Source organism: Tiliqua scincoides, chromosome 2 (genome assembly GCF_035046505.1).
Source record: "Tiliqua scincoides isolate rTilSci1 chromosome 2, rTilSci1.hap2, whole genome shotgun sequence".
In the NCBI taxonomy this organism is placed as follows: domain Eukaryota; kingdom Metazoa; phylum Chordata; class Lepidosauria; order Squamata; family Scincidae; genus Tiliqua; species Tiliqua scincoides.
In genome coordinates this window covers 45,079,149-45,106,308 of record NC_089822.1, presented here as the reverse complement: position 1 = coordinate 45,106,308, position 27,160 = coordinate 45,079,149, and the positions used below count along the sequence as shown (strand labels likewise).

The window sequence follows — 27,160 nt, the reverse complement described above, 5'->3', positions numbered from 1 at the left end:
AGGAAGGGTGGTGTAAAAATGTGGAAAATAAATTTTGCTCAGCAAGCTGTCAACTGCCTTTTCTTCTAGAAGAAGTTTTTGCACAGAATTGGTGCACAACAGAGGGTTAACCAAAATTTTCAACTGGAAAACAACTCTTCAAACAGCCAACAGTGCAGATTCCTCTGATACTGTCCTTTCAGTTCTTGTCAGAACTTTTCACTTATTTACTTTTCAGTTATTTAAGTCACTTTTCAGTTATTTAAGTGAGCTGATTTTTAAATAATACAGCAACATGATATTAAGGCAGATCCACTATCCTGACTGTGCTGTTTAAACATTCTATTATGTCTTGAACCACACAGAAAATGGCAGATTTTCAAGGGAATCCAAAGCAACAATTGATTTCTGAGCTTCACAATTTTGCTGCTGTTGGAGACAAGGTCAGGCTTACAACACTGCTCAGTCATTCTCCATCCCTTATCAATGAAACTGCTGAAAATGGTTGGACAGCCTTGATGTATGCAGTTCGGAATGGGCACTTTGAAATTGTGCAGGCTCTTCTGGAAAGGGGGTAAGAAAATTAATTACTCAGTTTCCTGACATATTCCATGACATGCTGAAAATTACAGCCCCGCTGGATCAGGCCATAGGCCCAACTAGTCCTGCTTCCTGTATCTCACAGTGGCCCACCAAATGCCCCAGGGAGCACACATGACAACAAGAGACCTGCATCCTGGTGCCCTCCCTTGCATCTGGCATTCTGACATAGCCCATTTCTAAAATCAGAAGGTTGCACATACACATCATGACTTGTAACCCATGATGGATTTTTCCTCCAAAAATTTGTCCAATCCCTTTTTAAAGGCATCTAGGCCAGATGCCATCACCACATCCTGTGGCAAGGAGTTCCACAGACTAACTACACTAACTACACTACACTAATTACGCCCATACCTGCTGCCTGATGTTGCTTTAGTGCATCATCTGTTGAATGCAACCTTTGTCAGCCCTCCCCAAATATATCTTGCTGGTCTTCAAACTGTTCCTATAAGCTGTGATTTATGTTCTCTAGCCCTGCCTACTTTGGGCATCATGGCTCTTAGTTATTTAAAAGATTTTTATCCTGCCTCCCCTTGTGAACAAGGCATCCAAGACAAGGCGTACAATACAAAATACCATAATACAAAATGTAAACACGCCATATGTTCTGATGTTGCACAACATGAGCTGTGTGGCATGGAGAGCATGATATAGTTTATATGAAAAATAAACATGTTAAGAAGCCAAAACATTTTTAATTTATGCTTTTTCTATTATAGGTGTGACAGGTCCGTGACAAATAGATCAAACCAGACTGCACTGGACATTGCTACGTTTTGGGGCTATAAGAGCATAGCTAATTTATTAGCAAATGTGAAGGGTGGACTGGAGCCATTACTCCAGTCCAGTGAAATCAGAGAGCACGAAAACTATTTTTGCAGAACGTTTCTGGATAGAAAGAGTGAGAAAAGGGTAGATTCTAAATGGCTAGACATGAAACAGAAAGACCCAACTACTGTATACGTCCTTTTTACAAATTTAAGCCCGTTAGCCACATCAGATGGTAGTGATAGTAGTTCCCAGTATCCTAAAGTTAAGCTTCATCGGCTTTACTACAAGGACGTAAAAGAATACCTGGAGCACCCTGAAACGGTCACCTTGATTTTTCTTGGACTGGAAATTCCAGTGAAAAGTGACTCCCTTCCAGCTCGGAATGAGAACGAGCCAAATGAAGATGAATGCAATGGGCTAGCTGCCTGGTTTGCTCTCAGTATAGATAAACCTACTGCTGAGAGATTTATTCAGGAGCATCAGAACTGCTATTTCCTTCAGCCACCAATGCCTGCATTGCTGCACTTTTCTGAAAATGAAGCTGGTAAGGTGGCAAGCATTCCTATTTAAGCCTCTGTTAATGGGGGGGGGGGCAGAGAGAGAGAACATTAGTACGTTCATGGTACAGTTTCTATATAAGTTTTATTTATTTTTTGCATTGGGTTTTATTGTGAGTTAATGCTCTCGTAACATTTATCTGCCTTACTTACCAGTGCAATCTTAGGTATGTCTGCCCAGAAGGAAGTCCCACTGAGTTCAGTGGGATTTACTCCCTGTTACAGGATGTGTGTGTAGAATTGCAGCCTGAAGGCCCAAAGCCTATCCAACTTTCCTGTGCTTATTCAGCCATGCTGAAGGATGTTTGCTGCATCCTATAGTGATGGGAGGGCAGTCACAGAGAGGCCTCCTCAAGGTACAGGAATGTTTGTTGCCTTTCTTCAGGGCTGCATTGTAGCTGCATCAGCGCCGGAAAGTTGGATAGGATTGGGCCCTGAGTCTCTATAGAAAATATCTAGGTACTAATGTAGTATGTGAATGAGTGCTTAAATTAAGTCAGTTCTTAGTCACATGTCTTAAAATAATTCTTATACAGGTTGGGCAGCCCTTATCCAGGATTCTGAATTATGGAACTTTTTTGAATGCCAACATGATTTTTTTTAAAACATTTTTGCCTAAAGAAATAAAATTGCAAACTGTATTTCATGCATAAACCTTGTCTCATACCCAAAATTATTTAAAATATTGTATAAAATTACCTTCAAGCTATATAAGGGGTACACAAACATAAATGAATTTTGTGTTTAGATTTGGGCTCCGTCCCCAAGAGCTCGCATTATGTATAAGCAAGTATTCTGAAATACAAAAAAATCTGATATCCAAAATGCTTCTGATCCTGAGCACTTTGGATAAAGGATGTCCAACCTGTGTCCATTTTCACTATGTATTCAAAAGTACGTACTGCAGGGCAAACCCTACTTAGAGAAATCAACATGTTGGATCTTTTCTCTCTACATTCGTTTTTAAGGAGTCGTAGCTCAGGCAAGATCTGCTTTAGCATGGGATAGCCGGTATCAGTTCTGCCCAACATGTGGCAGTGCGACTAAGTTGGAAGATGGAGGCTACAGGAAAGCTTGCTTGAAAGGAGACTGCCCCAGCCATCAGGGAATTCACAACACGTGCTATCCGCGAGTTGGTAAGAAAATTACAGATATGCTGTCGTATCATCACAAAGCTCCAGCTAGTCTACTTCTTTTTCCTGTATGTTCTTATTACAAAATAAAAATATCAGACCTCAACCATGACAAGACCCCTTTGATGGAATATAGGAGGTGAAAATGCAACGCAGCTATAAAATAACTTCTGGAAGTCAAACAAATGTTCTACTACACACTCCTCACCTTAGTTCCATCATGTTTTTGGGTAGTTTATTCTAACAAATGTTTGCCTGTTTTGCTTTCATGTCTTAACAGCTCTGCCTAGCTGCTTAGTATAGGGTGAGTGCCACCATTATCTATCCCAGTGGTCCTCAAACTGGTGGGTCATGGCCAGCCTGAGAACCACTGCCATTTTCCCCTTAAGGAGCAGTTAAAGGGAGAAGGCAGCGACACAATCCCCAGGATCACGCTGCTGCTGGAGTCATAGCAGCATTTTTGTAACTCACCCTAGTCCCTGATGGCATCCGGCTGTGCAGGGAGCCCCACGGAGCCCTCTGCAGGGCTCCCCACACCTGTAAACACTGGAAAAACGCTATTGCAACACACTTCCAGGTGCAATCGTGAAACCAGAAGTGGATTGTGTTTTTCCAGTGTTTAGAGGCACAGGGAGCCCTACAGAGGGCTCCGCAGGGCTCCCTGCACCCCCCGGACATCAGCAAGGTCTAGGGTGAGTTACAAAAAGCCCTTATGTCCCCCACAGCACCGTGATCCTGGGGATCACATCACTGCTTTCCACCCCGCCCCTGTAAAGATTTATCTTGGTCCTCAAACTCCTAGAGAGTTTGAGAACCTGTGATCTATCCTATAGCTTCCTCTTCTTTCCATCTTTCCACTTGTTTTTTGTTTGACTCTTTAAATTTCATAGAGAAGTTAGTTGAAGCTGGCAATGAGTGGTTCTTAAATCTTCAGAGGCCTACACAAAGGGAAGAGTTGTGAGCATGATGAAGTCTACAAGAGCGCTGAGTCAACAGTTGTGTTCCTAGTGATATTTCCTTAACAAAACTAGCAGTCAGCAGGATTTGAAACTACTGCTGGATGCCTTACAGCATATACATTTTCCACAGGTCATCAGTCTTTGAAACATATTTACCTAATGGGATTGTCATATCAGTCATTTTGACAGGAAGGAAAAAGTATAAGATGAGAAACCAACAGAAGGGGGGAAATGTATCAAGAAGAGTGGATATGGAAGTATGAAGGAACTGGGTTACTGAGTCTTCACCTGCAGTTGGTGTCTGATTCTTCCAAGATCCCAAATCACAGGGAGAAGATGTAGGCACCATGTCCCCCACCAGTTGCTGACTGCCCCTTTCCCAGCCCTGCTGTGAATCAAAATTAGAGTTCTGCTTCTGATAGACCAAAGGAAGAAGGTAGGTAAAAGGGCTGGTGGAGCAGAGGAGTGGTATCAGTTGCACCTTTTCTAAGTGCCGAAGAACTTTATGACAGGTGCCTTGTATAGGTGAAGACCTGGGAACCCTGCATAGGAAGGAGGGGGAAAGCAACAGACCCAGGTATTGGGAAAAGGGGCTGTAAGGAGGAGTGCCAGGGAAGAACAGAAGGTGCAGGGTGAGAGGGCAGAATAGACCAGAAATAAAGCCTTCATCTCTTCCAATGCAGTAATGCTGCTATATTTGCTTTGCCTTGGATTGGGGGGGTGGGGAGAGTGGAGTAGGGAGCAGTAATATAAATACGTCAACTTGATTTCAACTGCTTATCTTCTCTCCCTGGTGTCACTCACTTTGATATGGCTATGCATGTGCCAAAGAGCAACTGTCCATGCAGTAGCAGAGTTGTATAACTAATGGCACCTTTCCCTTTTTTGGTTACAGTTCTCATTAAGATGTAGATCAGAGTCATGAGGGACATTCAGATCTAATGAAGGACGGTGATGTTTCTCCCTCCTCTTTCTCTGCACTCCAAACTTCTGGTCCCAGTTTGCATCAAACCATCATTTGTCATTTGTATAAACCCAGCAAACGGAGTCTTGCACAGATCGATTGCCCCACAAACCAGGATTGCAAACCACAGTTTAAGCATAGGGGAAAGTCTCTCAGTAGGGCAGCAGTTCTCAAACTCCCAGGGAGCTTGAGAACCACTGTAAGTCTGTACGGGGGAGCGGGGAAGGCAGCGATACAATTCCAGGATTGTGTCGCTAACGTGGAGCGCAGGGGCTGGCATGCACTTTCCAGTCCCTTCAGCAGCCTCTCAGGGGTTTGGGAAGTTCTTTGCGACCCTCCGCAGAGCTCCCCAACCTTCAGAAAATGAAAGTGGAGCAATCCACTTTCAATTTCTAAAGTGCCTTAGGGACACAATCCTGGGGATTGTGTTGCTGCCTTCTCCGTGCCCCCGCCCCTTAAGGGGGCAGAGTCCAGGGCCCTCAGTTTGAGAAACACTGCAGTAGTGCTAGGCCCACCAGATAATTTTAATGATTGATCTTGACCCAAACACATCAGAGAAGTGTCTTCCCTTCAAGAAATTAAAAGGTAATCTAATTGAGACGGGAAAAGAAACAAACAAAATGCCTAGAGGAAAACTATGAAAAGGCAAAACAGAGAATGAGAGTTTCAAACAATGGTTGGTTGGCAACCTTCAGTCTCGAAAGACTATGGTATAAGCCTACAGCACCCGGTATTCCCAGGCAGTCTCCCATCCAAGTACTAACCAGGCCTGACCCTGCTTAGCTTCCAAGATCAGACAAGATCAGGCATCACAGTTGCTGCTACCATTTCAAACAATACTTGGGAAAGATGCTGGCATGACACAGCTGTGAAAGAAGCTGATTCTTACTGTGCTGCAAACTCTGCACTATGTTTGGTAATATATTCCACTCGTCCGGTAATCTGTGACGGGAAGACACTGAAGGCAAGAATTCTTGCTGATTAAGTCACTACTTTCTGTTGAGTGTATAAATAGGTCACTTATTTCGGGGGTTTTGGTTTTGTTTTTTGAGCTTTGTTTTGTTTTTTTCCATCTAAAGCATGCAGCAGCAGCAGGTAATTTATCTCCTGACTTTCACTTTTGGACCACTTAGCTACATCCCTTCAAGGCATCCATGTTACAAAAACAGGTGACTGCATATTTTTAAAGAACCCGCAATAGGGTTACTAGCTATAGGGGTTCTAGGAAATTGGATTTCAGGCTTTTAAAGGAGTTATGAATAATGAGTGAGAATGGCTGCATTGATGCTCTCTGCTGCTGCATTTTGACACAATTTAACTATGAATATCCTTTACCTGTATTCCAGATCCTGTAGTGATCATGCAAGTAATTCATCCAGATGGTAACCATTGTCTTTTGGGAAGAAAAAAAAGATTTCCTTCAGGCATGTTTAGTTGCCTTGCTGGATTTGTGGAGCCTGGTGAGGTTCTCTTTGTATATATCATGTCAACCTATTTTTTTTTCCACTTCTGTCCCACAATATTTGAATATAAAATTACCCTTTTGCCCTTAGGATTTCTAAATAGCACTTCTTAAATTTGAATATTAAGTAGTTTGTAGCAAACTGCAAGAGCTAGTGTAGTGTAGTGACTAAGAGCGCAATCCTGAGTGTTCACTGGGCCATCTTCGGAGTGTCACCGACCTGGGAGTGTCGCAAACCTAACGTAAGGCATTTTTGCACCTCCTTAGGAATTGGGGAGGCTAACGTGAGATCACGTACCATCCTCCCCACACCATATCCCTGCTGGTGGGATGAGTTCACCCTGGCCTGGAGAGACCAGAATGGGGAACTAGGGAGTGTGGGGGGGGAGGGCAGAATGGGGCAGAACAGGGGCATTTCGGGGCAGAGGGAGAGTGGGCAGACTGGACACAGAAGGGTCCGCCCTCCCTCCGGCACTTGGCCACATCCTAACCACCCTCCTGAGCAACCTGGCATTACACTGGGCTGCTCAGGTCTGCACCAGCAATTTCACTGGTGCAGATCAGAGTATTCCCCATTGTGGTGACTGGGCATTACTCTAGGTAAGGAAACATGTCCCCTTACTCTCCACTTCATCCACCTCTGACCCTGCGCTGGATACAGTGCAGGCCAGCTGGCTGGCCTGTTCCAATGCAAGTTAGGATTGGGTAGCCCAAGACTAAGCTGCGAATCAGGATTGCTTCAGTCAAATCTTACCTCTGCCATGATCTCATTAGGTGACCTTAACCAAGCCACACCCTCTCAGCCACAGCTACAGTATGGCAATAATAATACTTACTTTACGGGGTTGTTGGAATAGATAATCCAACTGACATGCTATGCACACTTAGAAAGCGCTATACAGGTGTTAAGTATAATGGTGCTGCTGGGTAAAGTACTGTATAAAGATATATTAGTTGAGTGTCTTTTAGTTACTCATTTGTGTGCATGCAGGCAGGCAAGAGCTCTTTGAGATTTTAATTTCAATATCTGTGTCACCTTTGTAAAATCTTTTTGCATTGCACGTCACTAGTGACATAGGAAGCTGCCTTCTGATGAATCAGACCAATAGTCCATCTAGTTCAGCATAAAGCACAGTGGCTGGTAGTGGCTCACCAAGTCTTCAGACAAGCATCTTGGAAACTGAGATGATATCTGTTTCACTTTTCATTTTAAACAGAGAACATTTGTAGGCCATGAGGTTTGCATTCCTGGAATTTGTCCAATATATGGGGCAGCCCAATCCTATGCGCTAGCAGTGTCCAGTGGTATAGTAGCACAGAAATGGCTACCACTATCTATGGGGCTGGGGCAGCCGCTGGATAAGGGTAAGGGAACAGTTATTCCCTTACCTCGTGTCAAGCTCCACAGTCGGCAATGGGTCTCCTGGGAGTTTTGCCCACTATTTAGTAGGTGCAGAACCAAGGAGGCTTGTTTTGATCTTTAGGGCTCAGGAGGGGACATAGGATTCATCCCCTCCCCCCTCTCAGGCCTGATCCTCCCCTTGGTCTGCCCTGCCTCCAGCCAGTCAGTTCCACCCTGCCCCCAAAAGCCTCACCCCTGGCCAGCAGGAACCGGCCAGAGCTCCTGCAGCACATCTTCCCAGCGCTGAGGCCCAGCACCAACTGGCGCTGGCCTCTGTTCTGGTGCTGTAGGCTTACCAGCAGCAACATGAACATAAGAACATAAGAACATAAGAACAGCCCCACTGGATCAGGCCATAGGCCCATCTAGTCCAGCTTCCTGTATCTCACAGCGGCCCACCAAATGCCCCAGGGAGCACACCAGATAACAAGAGACCTCATCCTGGTGCCCTCCCCTACATCTGGCATTCTGACTTAACCCATTCCTAACTTGGGGTGGAAACGTCTATGAGCAGCTATTGGCTCTGAAAGCTAAGTGGAACTTCCCTGTTCAGGGGTAGTTTACCTCTAAAGAGCAGGTTCTGGGAGACAAACAACAAGGGGGGATGCTGTGTTCATACTCTGCTCATTCGCTTCCCAAGAGCATTTGGATGGCCATTTTGGAAACAACAGGTGGGATTAGATGAACCTTTGATCTGATCCAGCATGACTGTTCTTATACAGTCAAACCATGGAATCCAGTATTGGTTCATTCCCTGACACATAAGAACATAAGAACAGCCCCACTGGATCAGGCCATAGGCCCATCTAGTCCAGCTTCCTGTATCTCACAGCGGCCCACCAAATGCCCCAGGGAGCACACCAGATAACAAGAGACCTCGTCCTGGTGCTCTCCCCTACATCTGGCATTCTGACTTAACCCATTCCTAAAATCAGGAGGTTGCGCATACACATCATGGCTTGTACCCCATAATGGATTTTTCCTCCAGAAACTCGTCCAATCCCCTTTTAAAGGCGTCTAGGCTAGACGCCAGCACCACATCCTGTGGCAAGGAGTTCCACAGACTGACCACGCGCTGAGTAAAGAAATATTTTCTTTTGTCTGTCCTAACCCGCCCAACACTCAATTTTAGTGGATGTCCCCTGGTTCTGGTATTATGTGAGAGTGTAAAGAGCATCTCCCTATCCACTCTGTCCATCCCCTGCATAATTTTGTATGTCTCAATCATGTCCCCCCTCAAGCGTCTCTTTTCTAGGCTGAAGAGGCCCAAACGCCGTAGCCTTTCCTCATAAGGAAGGTGCCCCAGCCCCGTAATCAGCTTAGTCGCTCTCTTTTGCACCTTCTCCATTTCCACTATGTCTTTTTTGAGATGCGGCGACCAGAACTGGACACAATACTCCAGGTGTGGCCTTACCATCGATTTGTACAACGGCATTATAATATTAGCCGTTTTGTTCTCAATACCCTTCCTAATGATCCCAAGCATAGAATTGGCCTTCTTCACTGCCGCCGCACATTGGGTCGACACTTTCATCGACCTGTCCACCACCACCCCAAGATCTCTCTCCTGATCTGTCACAGACAGCTCAGAACCCATCAGCCTATATCTAAAGTTTTGATTTTTTGCCCCAATGTGCATGACTTTACACTTACCGACATTGAAGCGCATCTGCCATTTTGCTGCCCATTCTGCCAGTCTGGAGAGATCCTTCTGGAGCTCCTCACAATCACTTCTGGTCTTTACCACTCGGAAAAGTTTGGTGTCGTCTGCAAACTTAGCCACTTCACTGCTCAATCCTGTCTCCAGGTCATTTATGAAGAGGTTGAAAAGCACCGGTCCCAGGACAGATCCTTGGGGCACACCGCTTTTCACCTCTCTCCATTGTGAAAATTGCCCATTGACACCCACTCTCTGCTTCCTGGCCTCCAACCAGTTCTCAATCCACGAGAGGACCTGTCCTCTAATTCCCTGACTGTGGAGTTTTTTCAGTAGCCTTTGGTGAGGGACCGTGTCAAATGCCTTCTGAAAGTCCAGATATATAATGTCCACGGGTTCTCCCGCATCCACATGCCTGTTGACCTTTTCAAAGAATTCTATAAGGTTTGTGAGGCAAGACTTACCCTTACAGAAGCCATGCTGACTCTCCCTCAGCAAGGCCTGTTCGTCTATGTGTTTTGAGATCCTATCTTTGATGAGGCATTCCACCATCTTACCCGGTATGGATGTTAGGCTGACCGGCCTATAGTTTCCCGAGTCCCCCCTCTTTCCCTTTTTAAAAATAGGCGTGACATTTGCTATCCTCCAATCTTCTGGTACCGTGGCCGTTTTGAGGGACAAGTTGCATACCTTAGTCAAGAGATCTGCAACTTCATTCTTCAATTCCTTAATAACCCTTGGGTGTATGCCATCAGGGCCCGGTGACTTATTGATCTTTAATTTATCAATGAGGTCTGAAACATCTTCTCTTTTAACCTCTATCTGACTTAACTCCTCGGTCAGGAGGGGCCGTTCGGGCAGCGGTATCTGCCCGAGGTCTTCTGCCGTGAAGACAGATGCAAAGAACTCATTTAATTTCTCTGCCATCTCTAAGTCTCCTTTTATCTCCCCTTTCCCTCCCTCACCATCCAGAGGGCCAACCGCTTCTCTGGCGGGTTTCCTGCTTCTAACATATTTGAAGAAGCTTTTATTATTCCCCTTAATGTTGCTGGCCATGCGTTCCTCATAGTCTCGCTTGGCCTCCCCTATCACCTTCTTACATTTCTTTTGCCACAGTTTATGTTCCTTTTTATTCTCTTCATTAGGGCAAGACTTCCATTTACGGAAGGAAGCTTCCTTGCCCTTCACAGCCTCTCTAACTTGGCTGGTTAGCCATGCGGGCACTCTCCTGGATTTAGTGGAACCCTTCTTTCTTTGCGGTATACACCTCTGCTGGGCCTCTATTACTGTTGTTTTAAGCAGCCTCCATGCACTCTGGAGAGACTGGACTCTTTTTACCCTCCCTTTCAACCTCCTTCTAACCAGCCTCCTCATTTGAGGGAAGTCCGCCCGTCGGAAGTCAAGGGTTTTTGTTAGAGATTTGCCTGGTATTCTTCCCCCAACGTGCACATCAAAACGGATCGCAGCATGATCACTGTTCCCCAATGGCTCAGTAACGTTTACATCTCTAACCAGGTCCTGCGTACCGCACAAAATTAAATCCAGAGTCACCTGTCCTCTGGTGGGCTCCTTGACTAGCTGATCTAAGCCACAGTCATTTAGCACGTCAAGAAATTCGGTTTCCTTATCGTGACCAGAACACAAATTGACCCAGTCAATATGAGGATAATTGAAGTCCCCCATGATTACAACCCTGTCCTTCCTTGTCACCTCCCTGATCTGTTTCCTCATTTCAAGGTCCCCATCAGATTTCTGGTCTGGAGGACGATAGCACGCCCCCAGTATTACATCGCTGCACAAGCCTGGTAATTTAACCCACAGAGATTCTACGGTGGAGTCGGACCCACCTTCAATCTCTACTTTGCTGGATTCTATCCCTTCCTTAACATAAAGGGCCACCCCACCTCCAACACGCCCCTGCCTGTCCCTCCTGTAGAGTTTATAGCCCGGGATTGCGGTATCCCACTGATTCTCCGCATTCCACCAGGTTTCCGTTATGCCCACTATGTCAATATTTTCCCTTGTCACCAGACATTCCAGTTCTCCCACCTTTGCTCGTAGACTTCGGGCATTCGCATAAAAGCATTTATACACGGAATGCCCCAGGATGGGCTGCTTATTTGCTCCTTTGTCCCCGCATCCTCTCATTGTGCCAAACCGTCTATCACATCCCATCACACTACCTTTCCCAATTTCTTCTCCTACCCTGCCTTTGTCTTGTTGTTCTCTAACATCCCCATCCTCATCCCATAGGGATGAGGAGTCCCGAACCGGATGCCCCTCGGCTCCTGTCGGCCTTCCCCCAGGGATCAGTTTAAAAGCTGCTCTGCCACCTTTTTAATGTTATGCGCCAGCAGTCTGGTTCCATTCTGGTTCAAATGGAGCCCGTCCCTCTTGTACAGGCCCCGCTTGTCCCAAAACGTTCCCCAGTGCCTAACGAATCTAAACCCCTCCTCCCTACACCACCGTCTCATCCACGCATTGAGACCCCTGATCTCCGCCTGCCTAGCTGGCCCTGCGCGTGGAACAGGTAGCACTTCAGAGAACGCTACCTTTGAGGTCCTGGCTTTCAGCTTCCTGCCTAAAAGCCTAAATTTGGCCTCCAGGACCTCCCAGCTACACTTGCCCACGTCGTTGGTGCCGACATGCACCACAGCCGCTACCTCTCCCCCAGCACTGTCTACCAGCCTGTCTAGACGAGAAGTGATGTCCGCAACCTTCGCACCAGGCAGGCAAGTCACCATGCGGTCCTCACATCCGTCGCAAACCCCCCTCTCTATGTTTCTAATAATCGAATCCCCCACTACAAGAAGCCCCCGACCCCCCTCCCGCCGAGGAGTATCCCGAGTGCGCTCGGATACGGGCCCATCCCCTGGAGAAGGGATCCCCCCTAGGGGATTGTTTCCCTCCTCTCCAGGATGACGTCCTCCAGTCCCGAGACTTCTCACCCGGGCAGCCGAGGAGCTGCACGCCTGAGGTTGGGACGAAGCCTGATCGTCCCCGGAAGTCTCCCCACGGTCCTCCTCTGGCTGCCTGCGCTTCTCCAGGTCGGCCACCAAGGCTTCAAGGGAGCGGACGCGTTCCCTGAGAGCCTGGAGCTCCTTGCACCGAGGACACACCCATGACTTATGCCCCAGAGGCATATAATCATACATGTGGCACTCGATGCAGAACACTGGATAGCCCCCACCCTGCTGCTGGCTGTCTGACTGCATAGCTTTGTTGTTGTTGTTGTTTTATTTATGGGTCCTTTTAAAAACCGTACACTGGATAGCAGCCCTCTTCTCAAGGGAAGAGGAAGGGCAGTGTATGGGGCCCTGGCTTCCTTGCCCTGCTGCTGAACTCGCCCAGATGCTAAACTCTTGTGCCTTACCTGGCACTTAGTTCCCAGAGGCACTGGGTTCCCAGAGGCCACACGCGTCTGCAGAGAGCCTCACGCGATGGCCCGCCTAGCTTTATACTCCTGGCTGGCTCCTCCCCCCTCCTTCCTTCCTGATTGAACGGGGGCTGGCCTTCCCAGGTGAGTTTACAAAAGCTCAGGAAGGCAAATGGCTGCTGATGGGCGTGACCTACTCTGCAGGCTCCTGAATGGACTGCTTGGATTAGCCTACTGGGGCTCTTAATGGGTTGGGAATTGGCCCTTCCTAGGTCCTTTCCCTCCTAGTTCTGTTCTCTTAGGCTGGACTGTTTTTGTAACCTCAAGCTAGTTTCTATTTGGGTTTGTTTAATTATTTATTGCTCTCTAGATCCTGTGTCCCAATTTACTGACCTGTTTAGGTTATGTTCTAACTTAGATTAGGTTTAACCTGGGTTAAGTATAGGTTTAATTTAAACAAGTAGAAAGACCTGCTTTCCACTTTATCCTCCTCCCTTCCTTCGATTAAGTGCTACCTTAGGTGCAGCTAACTTTCAACTTTGATTTAAATGCCTGACCCTTGGGCTCTTACTCACGAGTAGGACTCTGCTCTTACTCACGAGTAGGACTCTGCTCCTGCTCACGAGTAGCCCTATGTACCTCCCTTAGGTGCTAACTTTCAATTTTGATTTAAGGTTGCTTTAAAGGTAAGATTAAGGTTAGAAGACAGGGAGTTAGAAAGACAAAGCGTTAGAATGAGTACACTTACCTCCTCCTCCTGCTCCTCCTCCTCTCCTTCTCCAAAACTCAGAGGTCTCCTTGCCTTCTCCTCGCCCAGATGCTAAACTCTTGTGCCTTACCTGGCACTTAGTTCCCAGAGGCACTTGGTTCCCAGAGGCCACACGCATCTGCAGAGCACTTACAGCACTCACACAGTGGCGGTTGCCAGGGCAGCACACCGGCCGCTGACACCACCCTGACTTAGAATCAGGCCCTAAGTCCCTACCTTAAGTGCATTTAGGTTCTGTACTTAAGTAGAACATCCATGCTGGCCCAATGTTATCACCCTTGCATGAAAGCACAATCAAAGGATGTACTGCGACTGCATGAAAATGTCAGCGCTTTGTCAATCCATAACTCGGAAGTGTCAATCCATAAGTCAGACTTTCATAACTCGGGGAGCCAGAGTAATTCCAAAGACTTGTCTGTGGGCAAAAGTAAAACTTTTTTGCTTACTGTTCACTGGACCAAAGCAATTACAACCCCAAAGTTTGCTCCTTTGATCTTAATTTGTAGTCACTTTAATGATATGTAAATTATAAGATGTAGGCTGTAAGATTGTCTCTGGGTTTGCTTTTTAAAGAGAGTAGATGGCAGCTGTAGGGGTCTTGTTCAAATTCATCTTTAACTACCCCTCCCTGCTTTCCTACTTAATAGTGGTAAAAGGTGGCTTTGTTTTGTTATTCTGTTGTTGGAGTCACCTTTGTTAAGGACCACTTTTTCTCCTATAGTATTGACCCCCCCCTCCCTCCCCGCCGTGCTTCGCAATAGCTCTCTAGGTGCCCAGTCAACCTTTGCCACAGTGATGACATTCTTCATCCTTTACAGGATGGAATCTCCAGATTTTCACTGTTATGCAGTAATGTTGAGCTGTTGCTTTTCTCCATTGCCACAGCAAGGGGTTGCTCTTTTCAAAGTTGTTGAGCTGCACAGGTTGTCTCTAAGCAGCTTCAGTGGTTTATTTTGCTGATCTCTTTACAGCTGCACCTGCTTCAAAGCTCCAAACAAACCTGTTTGTTAGTTGGATTTTTGTAACTCAAATGTCTATACATTTGCTTATCAGAGAGTAAGCCCCATTGAATTGAGTGAAACTTACTTCTGAGTAGACATGCGTAGGCTTGTGATGTAAGTCAGGGACATTCTGTATAATGTCTGATTAACCGCAGTAAAAATCACCTGGGTATATGCATTTTGGAAATGTTTAAGATAATACTTGCAAATATAGTTTTTGACTTGTAAGAACACTTACAGGAAATTTCAGTTTACACCCACGAAAGTACTAGCTGGAATTGCTGTTGGCATCCTAATGTTTTTGTGGATGAGTTTTCATGTTGCAAATATTGCCTGTCTTTCTTGGTGTAATTCCTTGATTTCCAGTGTGTGCTCTGGTCTGTGGGTTTTTCGAATCTATGATAGTCTTTAACTCACACAGGGTGTAATCCTAGCTTACAGTGTTGTCAGTTATCTGTTTTTCCTTTCTTTGATTAGGAGAGACGATTGAAAATGCTGTTCGAAGAGAAGTAGAGGAGGAGAGTGGAGTTAAAGTGGGCCATGTTCAGTATGTCTCTTGTCAACCATGGCCGATGCCCTCCTCCCTAATGATTGGATGCATAGCGGTTGCAGTGTCTACAGAAATTAAAGTTGACAACATTGAAATAGAAGATGCCCGCTGGTTCAGTAGAGAACAGGTAAAGTTCAATTTAATTTCCTTTCCTTATTGATTGCCCTCTGACTGTATCGGTTAGGGCATGCAATATGGATGTGCTTTTTCAGGAGGCCAAATGACTCCTTGCACTCTCCTACTGTATAGTGATTACATCGAAATTGAAAATTATGTGTTGCTAAATGAATTGGTATAGACCGTTGTTCCACTATGGGGCTTGCCAGTAAGTTGCACAGATACATACATTCCAAAGACAAGCATTAAAGCTGCATGGCTTTCCCTGGGCAGAGTCATCCACAGTCAGCTTTAGTGTATCTGCCATCCTATAGCCAAGAGATGTAAAAATAACCATTAGAACAACTTCCATTTGTTTAGATACTCTATCTCTTGGATTCATATTATACTTGCAGCATAATGTAGTCTGCCTCTCTCTTCCTCCCAATCATTATTTCTCTGGCATTTGATTTGTCCCTTTTCCATTTGTTATGGGCCAATATAAATACCATATTGATTAAATTCATTGGAAGCTGCCTTATACTGAGTCCAACCACTGGTCCACTTAGCTCAGTGTTAACTGTTAGCCTGTTAACTGGGCAGCAGTTCTTCAGGACTTTAGAAAGGGGTCTTTCCCAGCCTTATCCCCCCAGAAATGCCAGGGATTGACCTTGGGACCTTGTCTTGGCCAAACATGCCCTTTCACTGAGCTATGGTCTTAAATTCTTCAACTTTCCTCTTCTCTATACTCACTGTGAAATAAAGTGTAATATGTGAACTTAAGTTGCCATCCCCCCCCCCACACACACTTTTAATCAACTCCATGAAGCAATATTAGCATTCTGACAAGTTCAGAAGGTGGTTATGGTCTTTTCTGCAGTTTGGCCAGGTCTCCATTAGAATATTATTATTATTTACAAAGGTCTGTGGTTTTCCTTTTACAGTATTCAAGAATCCAATCACCAGAAAGAGAGAAGGTCATCACTATATCAGTAGCTTCTTAGGGAGAAGATATGAACTCATAATGCAGTGGTACTATGTCACATAGTGTTGCAAATATCTAATTCATATTCCCCCAAGTAGTCACACTTTGCATAAATAGTTAAAACTATAATTGCACGAGAAATTAAATATAAAGGTTGGTTGCTAGTTGCCAAAAGGGGGGCCAGTTGAGGCTGCAAAACTCCTCAAAGTTCAGTCCCAGGCAGGCTCTTTTTTGAACTTTTTTTTTTTTTTTAAAGTCCCAGGTAGGACGTAACCCACAGTCTCCAGCAGGGGGCTCACTCCAGGAGCTTAACTGTGGGTTAAGTCCTAACTGGAATTTAAAAAAAAATAAAGTTCAAAAAAGAGCCTGCCTGGGACTGAACTTTGAGGAGTTTTGCAGCCTCAACTGGCCCCCCTTTTGGCAACTAGCAACCAACCTTTATATTTTGCAGCCATGGAGCACCTTCCCACCTTAAAAAAAAAAATTATTCCTCACTGGGATTTGAACCCCAAGCCTCTGGCTCCACAGACCTGCAGTTTATCCATTGAGCCACCAGAGCTCTTAGACTCAAAGTGTTTGGAACTAACACTTGAGTCACTGATGGCCACCAGCTGGGCTCAAGACCTTATATATTTGTTCTGAACACTTTAACTACTGTATAGGCTTTCCTATAGCTCAATGGAGAGAGTTTCCTATAGCCCAATGGAGCACCTCCCCACCTAAAAAGAATGGGGTGTTTCACTCCAGCTGTGGCAGGAGTGCTTTTGCTATCAGGAAGCTCACACGGGATTGATGTGTGTGTGCGCGCGCGCGTATAAAAAGTGGTTTATAAATAAAATAATAAATAAATAAATAAATAAATAAATAAATAAATAAATAAAGTTGTGAGTTCCTGCACCTATTTTTTTACAAAAAAAGCACTGGAATGGACCATTAATCTGATAAAGTATACAGATTTGTTGGTGTTAAGTTGCTAAGGGCCCAATCCTGTCCAACTTTCCAGCACCAGTGCAAGCACAATGCAGCCCCAGGGTAAAGTAACAAATGGATGCAGTTCATGCCACACTGGCACAGCTGCACCTGCCCTGGAAAATTGGATAGAATTGGGCCCTAAGTCTCTCTCTCTGTATGTCTGGATATTTTAACTGAAATTGTAACTTTGACATGATCACAGGGAGCCATGTTGGTCCATTAGAAAATCCACAATGCAACGTAGAGGATAACATCTTTATTAGGTTCAACCAAAAAGGTTACACAGTATCAGGTAGCAAACTTTAGAATCCTGCAGGATTCTTCATCAAGATGGTAAGCAAAAAAAGTGAGAGGGAAGTAGGAACATGATGATTGTTCCCAACACTTTGCAGCTTATAAAAACTGAGCAAAGAGGCAACTTTTAAAATAGCATCCTCTTATAGTTAGCAGGGGGAGATGTCCCTCATCTCCCCAGCATAGTATCTTTTCCAGTGGCTGTTGCTGGTCTGAATTTTTTATAGATTGTGATCCCTTCTGGGGACGGGGAACCATCTATGGATTTATTTTGCTATGTAACTGCTTTGTGAACTATTTTTTGTTGAACAGTAGTATATAAATATTCTTAATAATAATAAAAGCAAAATATAACATTTAAGAGGTTTGCATGTATACTTGCCAACCTCTGAACTGTGTGAAACAGTTTCAGTACACACACAGGGCTGCTTAGATAAGGAAGCAGAAAATGATTGAACTCGCCATGTTCTGGAAATATGAAGTTAACTCAGTCTAATATCATCTGAAGCATTCAGCTTTCTTCTAAAACAGAGATCAAGAAAAAAAGCAGAGCAATAAGGTGCACTTCATAGTCTCAAGGCAGGAGACAAATGTAACATGCTACACCAGGCTAAAAGCAAGCTGAAGCCAATGGGGAGCATTAAGTTAGTGTTGGAGGGCATTTCACTCCACAAATATAGATTCCCATTATCTGATGGTAAAAACAGCCTCTTCCTGAGTTCAGAAGACTCTCTTTTTTGGCCAGTTGGAGTATTCCCAAAATCACAAAAGTGTAGGTGATCATGTTAATCCTGATGAAGAATGTTATAAGATTTGTAGGCTTGCTCTTTGAACTGTGACAAAGTAACACCAAAAGCAGGAGATACCTTCAATGAAAGTACAAAAAGCAACACAAAGAAGTTGTGTTACAGGGCAGAGAAGAGTCCAGGGCAAAATAATTAACAACAATATAACAATTCTAACTAAAACAATTTTTGTGTTTTTCAGATTGTGGAAATTCTCAATACAAGGAACCAGAGTGCTTTTTTTATCCCACCACATCAAGCCATTGCACACCAGTTGATAAAGCACTGGATTGGAATGAATGCTAGTCTGTAAATTCAAGGAATTGTTTTGTCTATCTGGCTGCCCATAGCTAGTGATGTGCTGCTATTAAACTAGTGGAAATTAATTGCCTAGCTTTGTGTGTAATCATAATTTTGGAAGTTTAATCAGCTAGCTCCCCAGAATATATCTGTATACAGAACTGTACATGAAGTTCCATGTGTAATCACACCATAGATTTATATAGGGACAGTATAATATTAGCAATCTTATTCTCGATACTACTCCTAATTATCCATAGTATGGATTTTGCCTTTTTCATTGCAGCACACTGGTTTGACATTTTCATTAGGCTAGCCACCATGACCCCAAGAGCTAGTTTCTTGGTTTGTCACCAACACCTTAGACCCCATTATTGTGTACGTGAAATTGAGATTTGGTTTGCCTCCACATTCATCACTTTACACTCGTTTATGGCATTGCATTGCACTTGTTTATGTTGAAGGATGTTTGCCATTTAGCTGCCCATTCAGCCAGTTTGACGAGGTCCTTTTTGGAGCTCTTCACCATTTGCTTTGGTTTTTACCACTGAATAATTGGAAGTCATTTGCAAACTTGGCCACCTCACTGTTCCTAATTCCTGATCATTTATGAGCAAGCAATTCCAAGACAGATCCTTGAGAACTGATTTATCTCTCCTTTGTTTTCTGTTCTTTAAACCTAACCCATTATCAATTCATAAAAGGACCTGTCCTCTTATTTCACAACTGTGAAGTTTACATGATAGTCTTGAATGACAGACTTCGTCAAAAAATGTTTTGAAAGTTGAAGCGTATGGCGTCAACTAGATTGCCTCTGTCAACATGCCTTGTGACACCCTCAGAGAGCTCCAGAAGTTTAATGAGGCAGAACTTGCAGGAATCATGCTGATTCTCCTTCAGCAAACCTCATTCTTCTGCATGTGTACCTTTAAACTTAAGGACTTTTGGTGGTTACTGTCTGGACCCAGTAATTTGTTAATTTGAATTTGCTGAGATATGCTAGAATCTCATCCCTTGTCTTTTCTATTTAGCTCCGTTTGTCATATTGACTCCCTGAGAAAGTCTGTTGAGGCACACGTATTTGCCCTATTTCTTCTCTAGGCTGTGGCCAAGGGTTCTTTTGCTCAATTTTAACTGGTGTGCCAGGTGCATTTGTTTGTCTCAGTTATATCTGGCTTACAGCACAATCCGATCTCACTGGCCAGGAGGCTTATGCTGTATCCAGCGCAAGATTGGGGCTTGAAGTGGCTCAGCTGGAGGCACGGAGAAACACTTCCCCTTACCCCTGGGTAAGCCACCACAGCGCCAATGGGTCTCTTCGGACTTGCGGCATCTCCAGAGGTGACATAAATCCGAGGAGAGGAGAGCAGCTTGCAGCTGCTTTGCACTGCTCGAGGAATGGGGTTGGGATCCAGTATAACAGCCAGGTCCCAGCCCCACCTCCCACTCCCTGCTTGCCCCAGGGACTGCCCTCCCCCACCCCAGAATGCCTCCCTCCCCTCCTTGCCCACCCCAGACCCCTACGTCGGCCGAGTTCAGCCGATGCAACCCTCCCTCCCCAAGTCAGTGCGGAGGCTGGATGCACCCTGCGCCAGCCCAGCCGACTCTCGAGGAGGCGCCAACATGCCTTACGGCACGTTTGCAACCCTCCTGGGCAGCGCAAGGGACATGTGCAGGCCCAAGGCGCAGTTAGGCTTGTGCCCTTAATTATGCATGCCTTGGTCACCTCTTCATTGAATTACTGCAGCATTCTTTACAGCTTCTGAGGTATCTGTGATAGATCAGGAGAGAGATCTTGGGATGGTGATGGACAGCTCAATGAAAGTGTTGGCCCTGTCTATGGTGGCTATGAAAAAGACCAATTCCATACCTGCGATCGTTAAAAAGGAGATTGAGAGTAAAATGCCCAATACTGTTATGCCATTGTACAAATCTATGGTAAGGTCACAACTGGACACTGGTTTGTGTCCAGTTATGGTCGCCTCATCTCAAAAAAAGCTACAGTGTAGTGGAACTGGAAAAAATGCAGAAGAGAGCAAACAAATTGTTTAGTGGGCTGGGCACCTCCCTTATGAGGAAAGGCTACAGTGTTTGGGGATCTTTAGTCTAGAAAAAAGGTGCCTGAGGGGGAGATATGATTGAGACATTTAAAATTATGCATGGGGTAGATAGAGTGGTTAGCGGGATATTCTTTTTCCTCGCTCACAATACCAGAGCCAGGAGACATCAACTAAAATTGACTGGTGGGAGACAAAAGGAAACATTTCTATACCCAGAGTGTAATTAATCTGTGCCACTCCTTGCCACAGTATGCTGTGATAGCACCTGGTCTAGATGTCTTTCAAAGAGAGTTGGGCAGGTTTCTGGAGGAATAGTCCATCACAGTAAGAAGCTATGATGAATATACACAACAGGTTTTATGTAACCTATTTCTGAATGTCTATTTCTGAATTCAGATGTAAGCGAGTGGCAACAGAAGATGGGTATCTTATTCTCTGTAGTGCTCCCAAAGGCATTTGGTGGGCCATTCTGAGATACAGGAAGCTGGATTAGATTATCCCAAGGCTGATCTTGTGTGGGGCTACCCTTTAAGAACATTTAGAAGCTTTTGCTGATGCAGAACGCAGCCACAAAAATATTAACAGGTGTAATATTACAATCACATTACGTCTTTATTGTTCCAGCTTCATTGGTTATCATTTTCTTTCTTAGCATGAAAAAGCTAGGCTGAAAAAGCTTTGGACCAAAGTATGTGAAGGACTGCCTTATGAGGAGGTCCTCCTGCATGTACCTTTATTGTTGGCAGTGCATCTCATGGGAACATGGAAGAGGGCTTTCTTTGTGGTAACTTCCTTCCTGTGGAACACTCTCCCATAAGGGGTCCATCATGATCCCTCCCTCCTTTTTCAAAGAAGGCATGTTTGTTCCAACTGGCCTTCACCACTTATTTTTTTTTATTATTTTCTGGTTATGCTAGTGTATTTCTTTCCTGGCTTTTTTGGATGTATTTTTATAGTGCTCTCTGCTGATTTTGTTTTATGATTCTTGTTATATTTTTATTTTAATTTTAAATTTCTGTTAAGAGTTGCTTTGAATCATACAGAAATCTTTTTAAAATAATCATACAAATCTTTTAAAAATAAATGTAAATAAATATGTTTGTCCTTGCCCTCTGGAGATTTTGTATCTTGGAATAGCCATATTTATCTAATGGTCTCTGGTTCACCTGGTTTCTGTTATGTCCATGAATTGAGTCAAGCTCGGGCTTGTTCATTTTTTGGCTAGAAAATAGCCAGAAGTGACAGCACTAGCCTGCCTCTAGCATGCATCTAGCTTGGTTAAAACATTTTAAGGTTATGTTTGTATGGGATGGTTGGTGTAGGATCCCTGCTTTGTCCCAATGTGAGCAGGTTGCAAGAAAACCAGCAAATACAGCAGAGTACTTTCAGCAGATGCATTTGAGCAAGGGATATCACAAGTAGAGTAGTCAGTAAACAGTCCAAGAGTCAACACAAAGAGCAGTCAGTCCAAGTATAACAAATCCAAATCAGTTTCCAGTCAAAGGTTCAGTCCATAAGTCAGTAATAACATATACATACAGTATCCAGCCTCCTCAGTCACTGGCAGCAGTTCCTCAGTTACCTCCATCAACTCCCCTACTGCTGCACTGGAAGCTCCAGCAGACTAACCTTATGTAGTCAGCTTAGCCAATCAGTGCTGGCTTGGTCACACCCAGGGTGTGTCTGTCCCAGGTGCCTGCTGATTCTGCTGACTCAGCAATCTACACCTGCTCCCTGAACCAACTTTTAAGCTGTGGTTCTGCTTCCCTCAGAACCCAAAGCTAACATTAACACAAATGACAAAATGGTGTCCAGTCATATACCTCAAATGCACAGATGCCAACATGTTTTTACCGTTATATATGGAAACCACCACGTTTCTGCCAGTAGAATTCAAATGCATGGTGTCCATCATCTTAATAGTTTTGAGCTTGAAGGAAAAATAGCTAGCATGGCGAGTGTGCTAGAACCTGAAAAAGGATGTGACCCTTGCATGCTAGAAGGAGGGGAAAAAACAGCACTCTAGCGCTTCTAGTACTGGACACTGAAAAAGAAACATAGCCTCTGTTTCTGGGTGGACCCTTATAGCCCAAAATGACTACAGTTACAGCTGTTTGGTAATTTCTCAGAATCAGAGCTTAGGGGTAAAAGCTTTCTCTAGGCTGAAAAGGGATTAAGAAGATCTAATGCTTCTGTTTTCTGGAGCAGGGGCTTGAAATTGTCATGTGGGTGCCTGTATTTCAGAAGCAGCAGGGCAGGGAATGACTCCAAAAGATGGTGTGTAATTAGCAGAGTATCCTCTGTGGGATAAGAGCTAGTGTAGTATAGTGGTTAGTTAGATCAGGGTCAGCCTATGGAACCTGAGTTTCACATCCCCAATTAGACAAGAAGGAGACGTTGGCTGCAATCCTATCCCCACTTGCCTGGCAGGAAGTCCCATTGAACACAGTAGGACTTACTTCTGAGTAGACCTGCTTAGGATTGTGCTCATAGTCAAGTAACTATTGCTCAGCCTTAACTACCTCAAGGATTGTTATGAGGATAAAATGAGGGCTGTCCTGAGCTCCTTGGAGGTGCATAAGAATGTAACTAACAAAACTTGTACTTTCAGACTTAGGTATCCATCCGCGTGGTGCTGTTGCAAAACCTACTTTAGAGTGTTATTCTCAGGATAGCATTTGCCTGGAATTGCTCCATAAAGAGAATAACCTTCTGTTAGTTCCTCTCCAGTTGTTTCTAGTGGTCTGGCCATGAACTGTGCATGCACAGCAATAGTGAATATTATACGACTTGGAATAAGCAAATGACTGCTGCCTCTTTTCGTGCTTGCACAGGTTTATGGTATTTTCAGCCTGCCAGAGATTTGTTGCTAACAGCATTGTCAGCCATTTGCTACTCCTTTTCAAAGCAATGATGCTGGTATTCATGCTGTTTCCCATAGGGAAAGCTGAATCATGTTAGTTCCATAATAGTTCCATGAGTGACTGTATATCCATGGAATGGGTTTCTGGGCAAAATCCTATTAAAGTAAATAGCAGTGTGAACTGAGATCATGTTATTGCATTTCCTTATTGCATTCTACAAGTTGTTTGCATTTCACTTGACACTGTAGTACTGCTCGTTATGTAATTACAGCATTTTGTAAAATCACAAAGCTCCTTTACTGATGTAAGAAATTGTGTACAGAAGTTGCAAATCTGGATTTGGGGTTTCCATGAAATGTGTAAGTAAGCTTCTGGGTTTCTCTAAGTAAGAGCACATTTGGACATCTTTCTTACAAAGAGCCTTTTAGGTACACAGAGCATAAAATTACTGTATTCAAAATTAGTTGTATTTTGAAAACTTTCATTCTAGAATGGTTTGGTGTTACTAAGCAGTCATTGAGAAAGCCCTGGAGCAAAGCTCTGCAGTGGGCCCTTTACAGTCCTGACTACACCTTGGTGGTGCAACCCTATACACATTTACTTTGGACAGGCAGTCCAATCCTAAAGCTCTGCCAGGTGCATCTGCACCAAAACAGCTAGCACTGCATCCAACAGCACTGCCAAGGCCGCTGGAGGTCTCCTTGATGGAAGGGGACTTTTTCCCCTTCTCCTGAGGAAAGCCCCAAGCCCAGCAATGGGGCTTCTTCAGTATACAGCAGTTATTTTGCTGGCACAGACTTGAGAGATTCCATGTCGGGCCAGAAGGCCCAACACAAAGTTCAGGATCTGGCAAAGCAGAGCTCCACTGGTCCCATCCCCCCCCCACCAAGGTCCCTCCCCTTGCCCCTGTCCCTGAACACTTCCCCCCCCCACCCCAAGGCCCTCACCACTGCCCAGAGTGCTTATCAAGCTCCAGGTGGCATCTGACTGGCGCTGGGCTCAGTGCCAATTGGCGCTGGGCCTGCAGTGGCGCTGACTCTGCGAAGGGTGTTTCGGATGTGCCTTAAGGCATGTTTGCAACACCCGGTGCTGGAGTTCAGTGCCAGCACTTCGCCTCTTTAGGATTGAGCCCTACGTCCCATATAAATCCATAGTTGGATTTATTTCTAAGTAGACATTTGCAGGATTGCATTGCTGATCTCCTTTTTTGTTTTTGTAGCCATTTATATCTTGTCTCTCTACCCCAAAAATGGTGTCCATGTTGGCTTACAGTGAAACAATCCAGATAAAACACAATAACAAATAACAATGGAATAGAAACAATGCAACAACAGTAAAATCACAAAGGAAGAACAACATGAAAACTACAGTAAAAACAACCATCATCACAAATTAATGATATTAAAAACACCCTGGAGTTGAAAAGTTTTTGCTATCTAATGAAAGGTGAATATAGCCAGATGCAAGTCTTTTGGGAAAGTTCCAGAGCCTGAACATGATTACAGATCCTGCTCTCTCCCTGCAGACTCTCCAGGTCACAACCAAATCTGTGTCTGATTTTGGAGGGTCACTGGAGACCTTCACAACTTTAACAAGTGGGCAGGTTCATACAGGAGAATGAACCTTCAAGTACCTTGGACTCCAGCCAGTTAGGGCTTTAAAGGTCAAAACCAGCAAGAGCATCTTTAAACCGTGTGGGAACCAGTGCAACTGCTGTTCTGGGAGAGTTGCTAATAACCTGCCCCTGTAAGTTTTCAAGTACTCTTCAAAGGCAGCCCCGTGTGGAGCACATTGCAGAAGTCCAGATGGGACACCACCAAATATGTGTCACCATGGCCAGATGGTTAGCTCTTGGAAATTTCTTTTTTTCCCCTGAGCCTTACCTCTGGCTTAACTTGCTCTTGTTTTAAAAGAGTGATTACTGCAAGAGAAATTATCATTCTCATCTGCTTCGATCTGTTAAACACGTGAAGGGAAAAAAAAGTGGGTGCCGGGAGGCTGATTAAAGGTAGGCTATTCCCAAACGGAATTAAACATCCTAATCAGATTCTGAGCTTAAGGGCTGAAAATAGACGTGCAAAGAAGTGGAGCAGGCCAATAACCTTTAACAAGACTTGCCTAGGCTCTTCCTTTTGTTTCAGTGCTAATACTTGTTTTCACCTTCTCAGAAAAATTGGGAGAGTTTCTAGAGAATTGGTTAGGTGAGTTGGTTATCTCTTTCTTATATTATCCAGTGACAATATTGACCAGTGACAATTAAATGGTACTTGGTCAGGTGTTTTTTTTCCCCTTTGCCAGTCGAAAGGATACCTGCCTACACTCGTGCAGTTATTACTGACCTAAGTTGACAGTATAGAAATTGATAAGTGAAGGGGGGGGGGGGAGAGAAAGCTTGAACTATCCAACCTGTTTAGTTTTCTTTGTGGCACCTAATATATCTTCAATGAATTTGCAATATAGTGATCAGGCATTGGCTCAGGGGAGAGCTCCTTTTTGTCTACCATCTGTGTTTGCAAATGGGACTTAGGCAATCCTAAGGAAAATGAAGCTTCATTCCTAACCACTGTAAGTATCAATATAAGTGTAGTTTTTGTATATAAAGCTTAGATAAATCTGATGAAGGTATCGATTTCTGCTATTACAGTGTATTTGCTCTGGTGAATAGAAACACACTGTAATTGTTTTTCTTGGTAAGATAAAATACAGCCATATGAACAGTCCTGAAAACCACTTTGGGGACAATCGGTTACAATTTTAAATCAAGTTTAGAGGAAGATTTGCTTAATGAGAAGTATTTTTGTTTCATAAAATCATTTGAAATCTTGAAATATGTTTGAAATGCTGGTTCAGCTAGACAAACTAGTGTTTACTTTGGAACTTCGTGCCTAAATACATTTGCTTAGAAATAAATCTTCTTAATTTCAATGGAATTTACTTCTGGATAGGTACTAAGTAATTACTTCAGGTCATGGCTATACTTCTCATTGCCAAGTATATCTTGTATGTATTTACTTTCACTATATTGGAACATACTTCTATCTCCTGAGGATTTGCTTGTCTTGTCAAAACTCTACCTGCCTCTATTTTTTTTTTTTTAAAGATCATTTGCTCTAGCGGAAACCTCTTAGGTAGAATTTGGTGGTAGTCTAGCAATATACAAAACCTTCCCGAAAAAATTGTAACAGTGTCCCTATTTTCTTCCAGTTCTTTTGTTAAGCAAAATTAGAGCATGTTAATTTCAATTTTAATTCCTATGATAGTGGTGATGTGGAAATTGAACTTTCTTTGGATGGATGTTTTAGGGCCCACTCCTATCCAACATTCCAGCACCGGTGCAACCGCAATGCGTCCCTGAGGTAAGGGAACATTTGTTCCCATACCTTGAATAGGCCTCTTTGACCACCACAGGATGCAGTGCATACCTTATTGGCATGGTTGCACCAGTACTGGAAAATTGGATAGGATTGGGCCCTTAAAGTGCTGATTATTATTCAGCACTCAAGTCCAGATGTCTAAATCTGGAAGAAGAGGTGTGTGGAGTGAAATGCAGCTTTGACAGTCCTCACCACCACATTTGCTGAAAGTATGGATGGGTAGAATGGGCAAAGAAAAAGTGAGGAT

The 27,160-nt window shown here is 44.2% G+C and overlaps 1 protein-coding gene across 1 annotated transcript; it reads left to right on the top strand.

Moving 5' to 3' along the window:
• The first annotated feature begins 347 nt into the window (after nucleotides 1–347).
• Nucleotides 348–21,638, top strand: NUDT12 (nudix hydrolase 12). The gene is made up of 6 exons (XM_066615723.1): nucleotides 348–553; nucleotides 1,302–1,897; nucleotides 2,879–3,046; nucleotides 6,313–6,426; nucleotides 15,111–15,310; nucleotides 18,518–21,638. The coding sequence occupies exons 1-6, from the start codon at nucleotides 348–350 to the stop codon at nucleotides 18,626–18,628; spliced, it is 1,395 nt and encodes a 464-aa protein (XP_066471820.1). The 3' UTR covers nucleotides 18,629–21,638.
• Nucleotides 21,639–27,160: the final 5,522 nt, after the last annotated feature.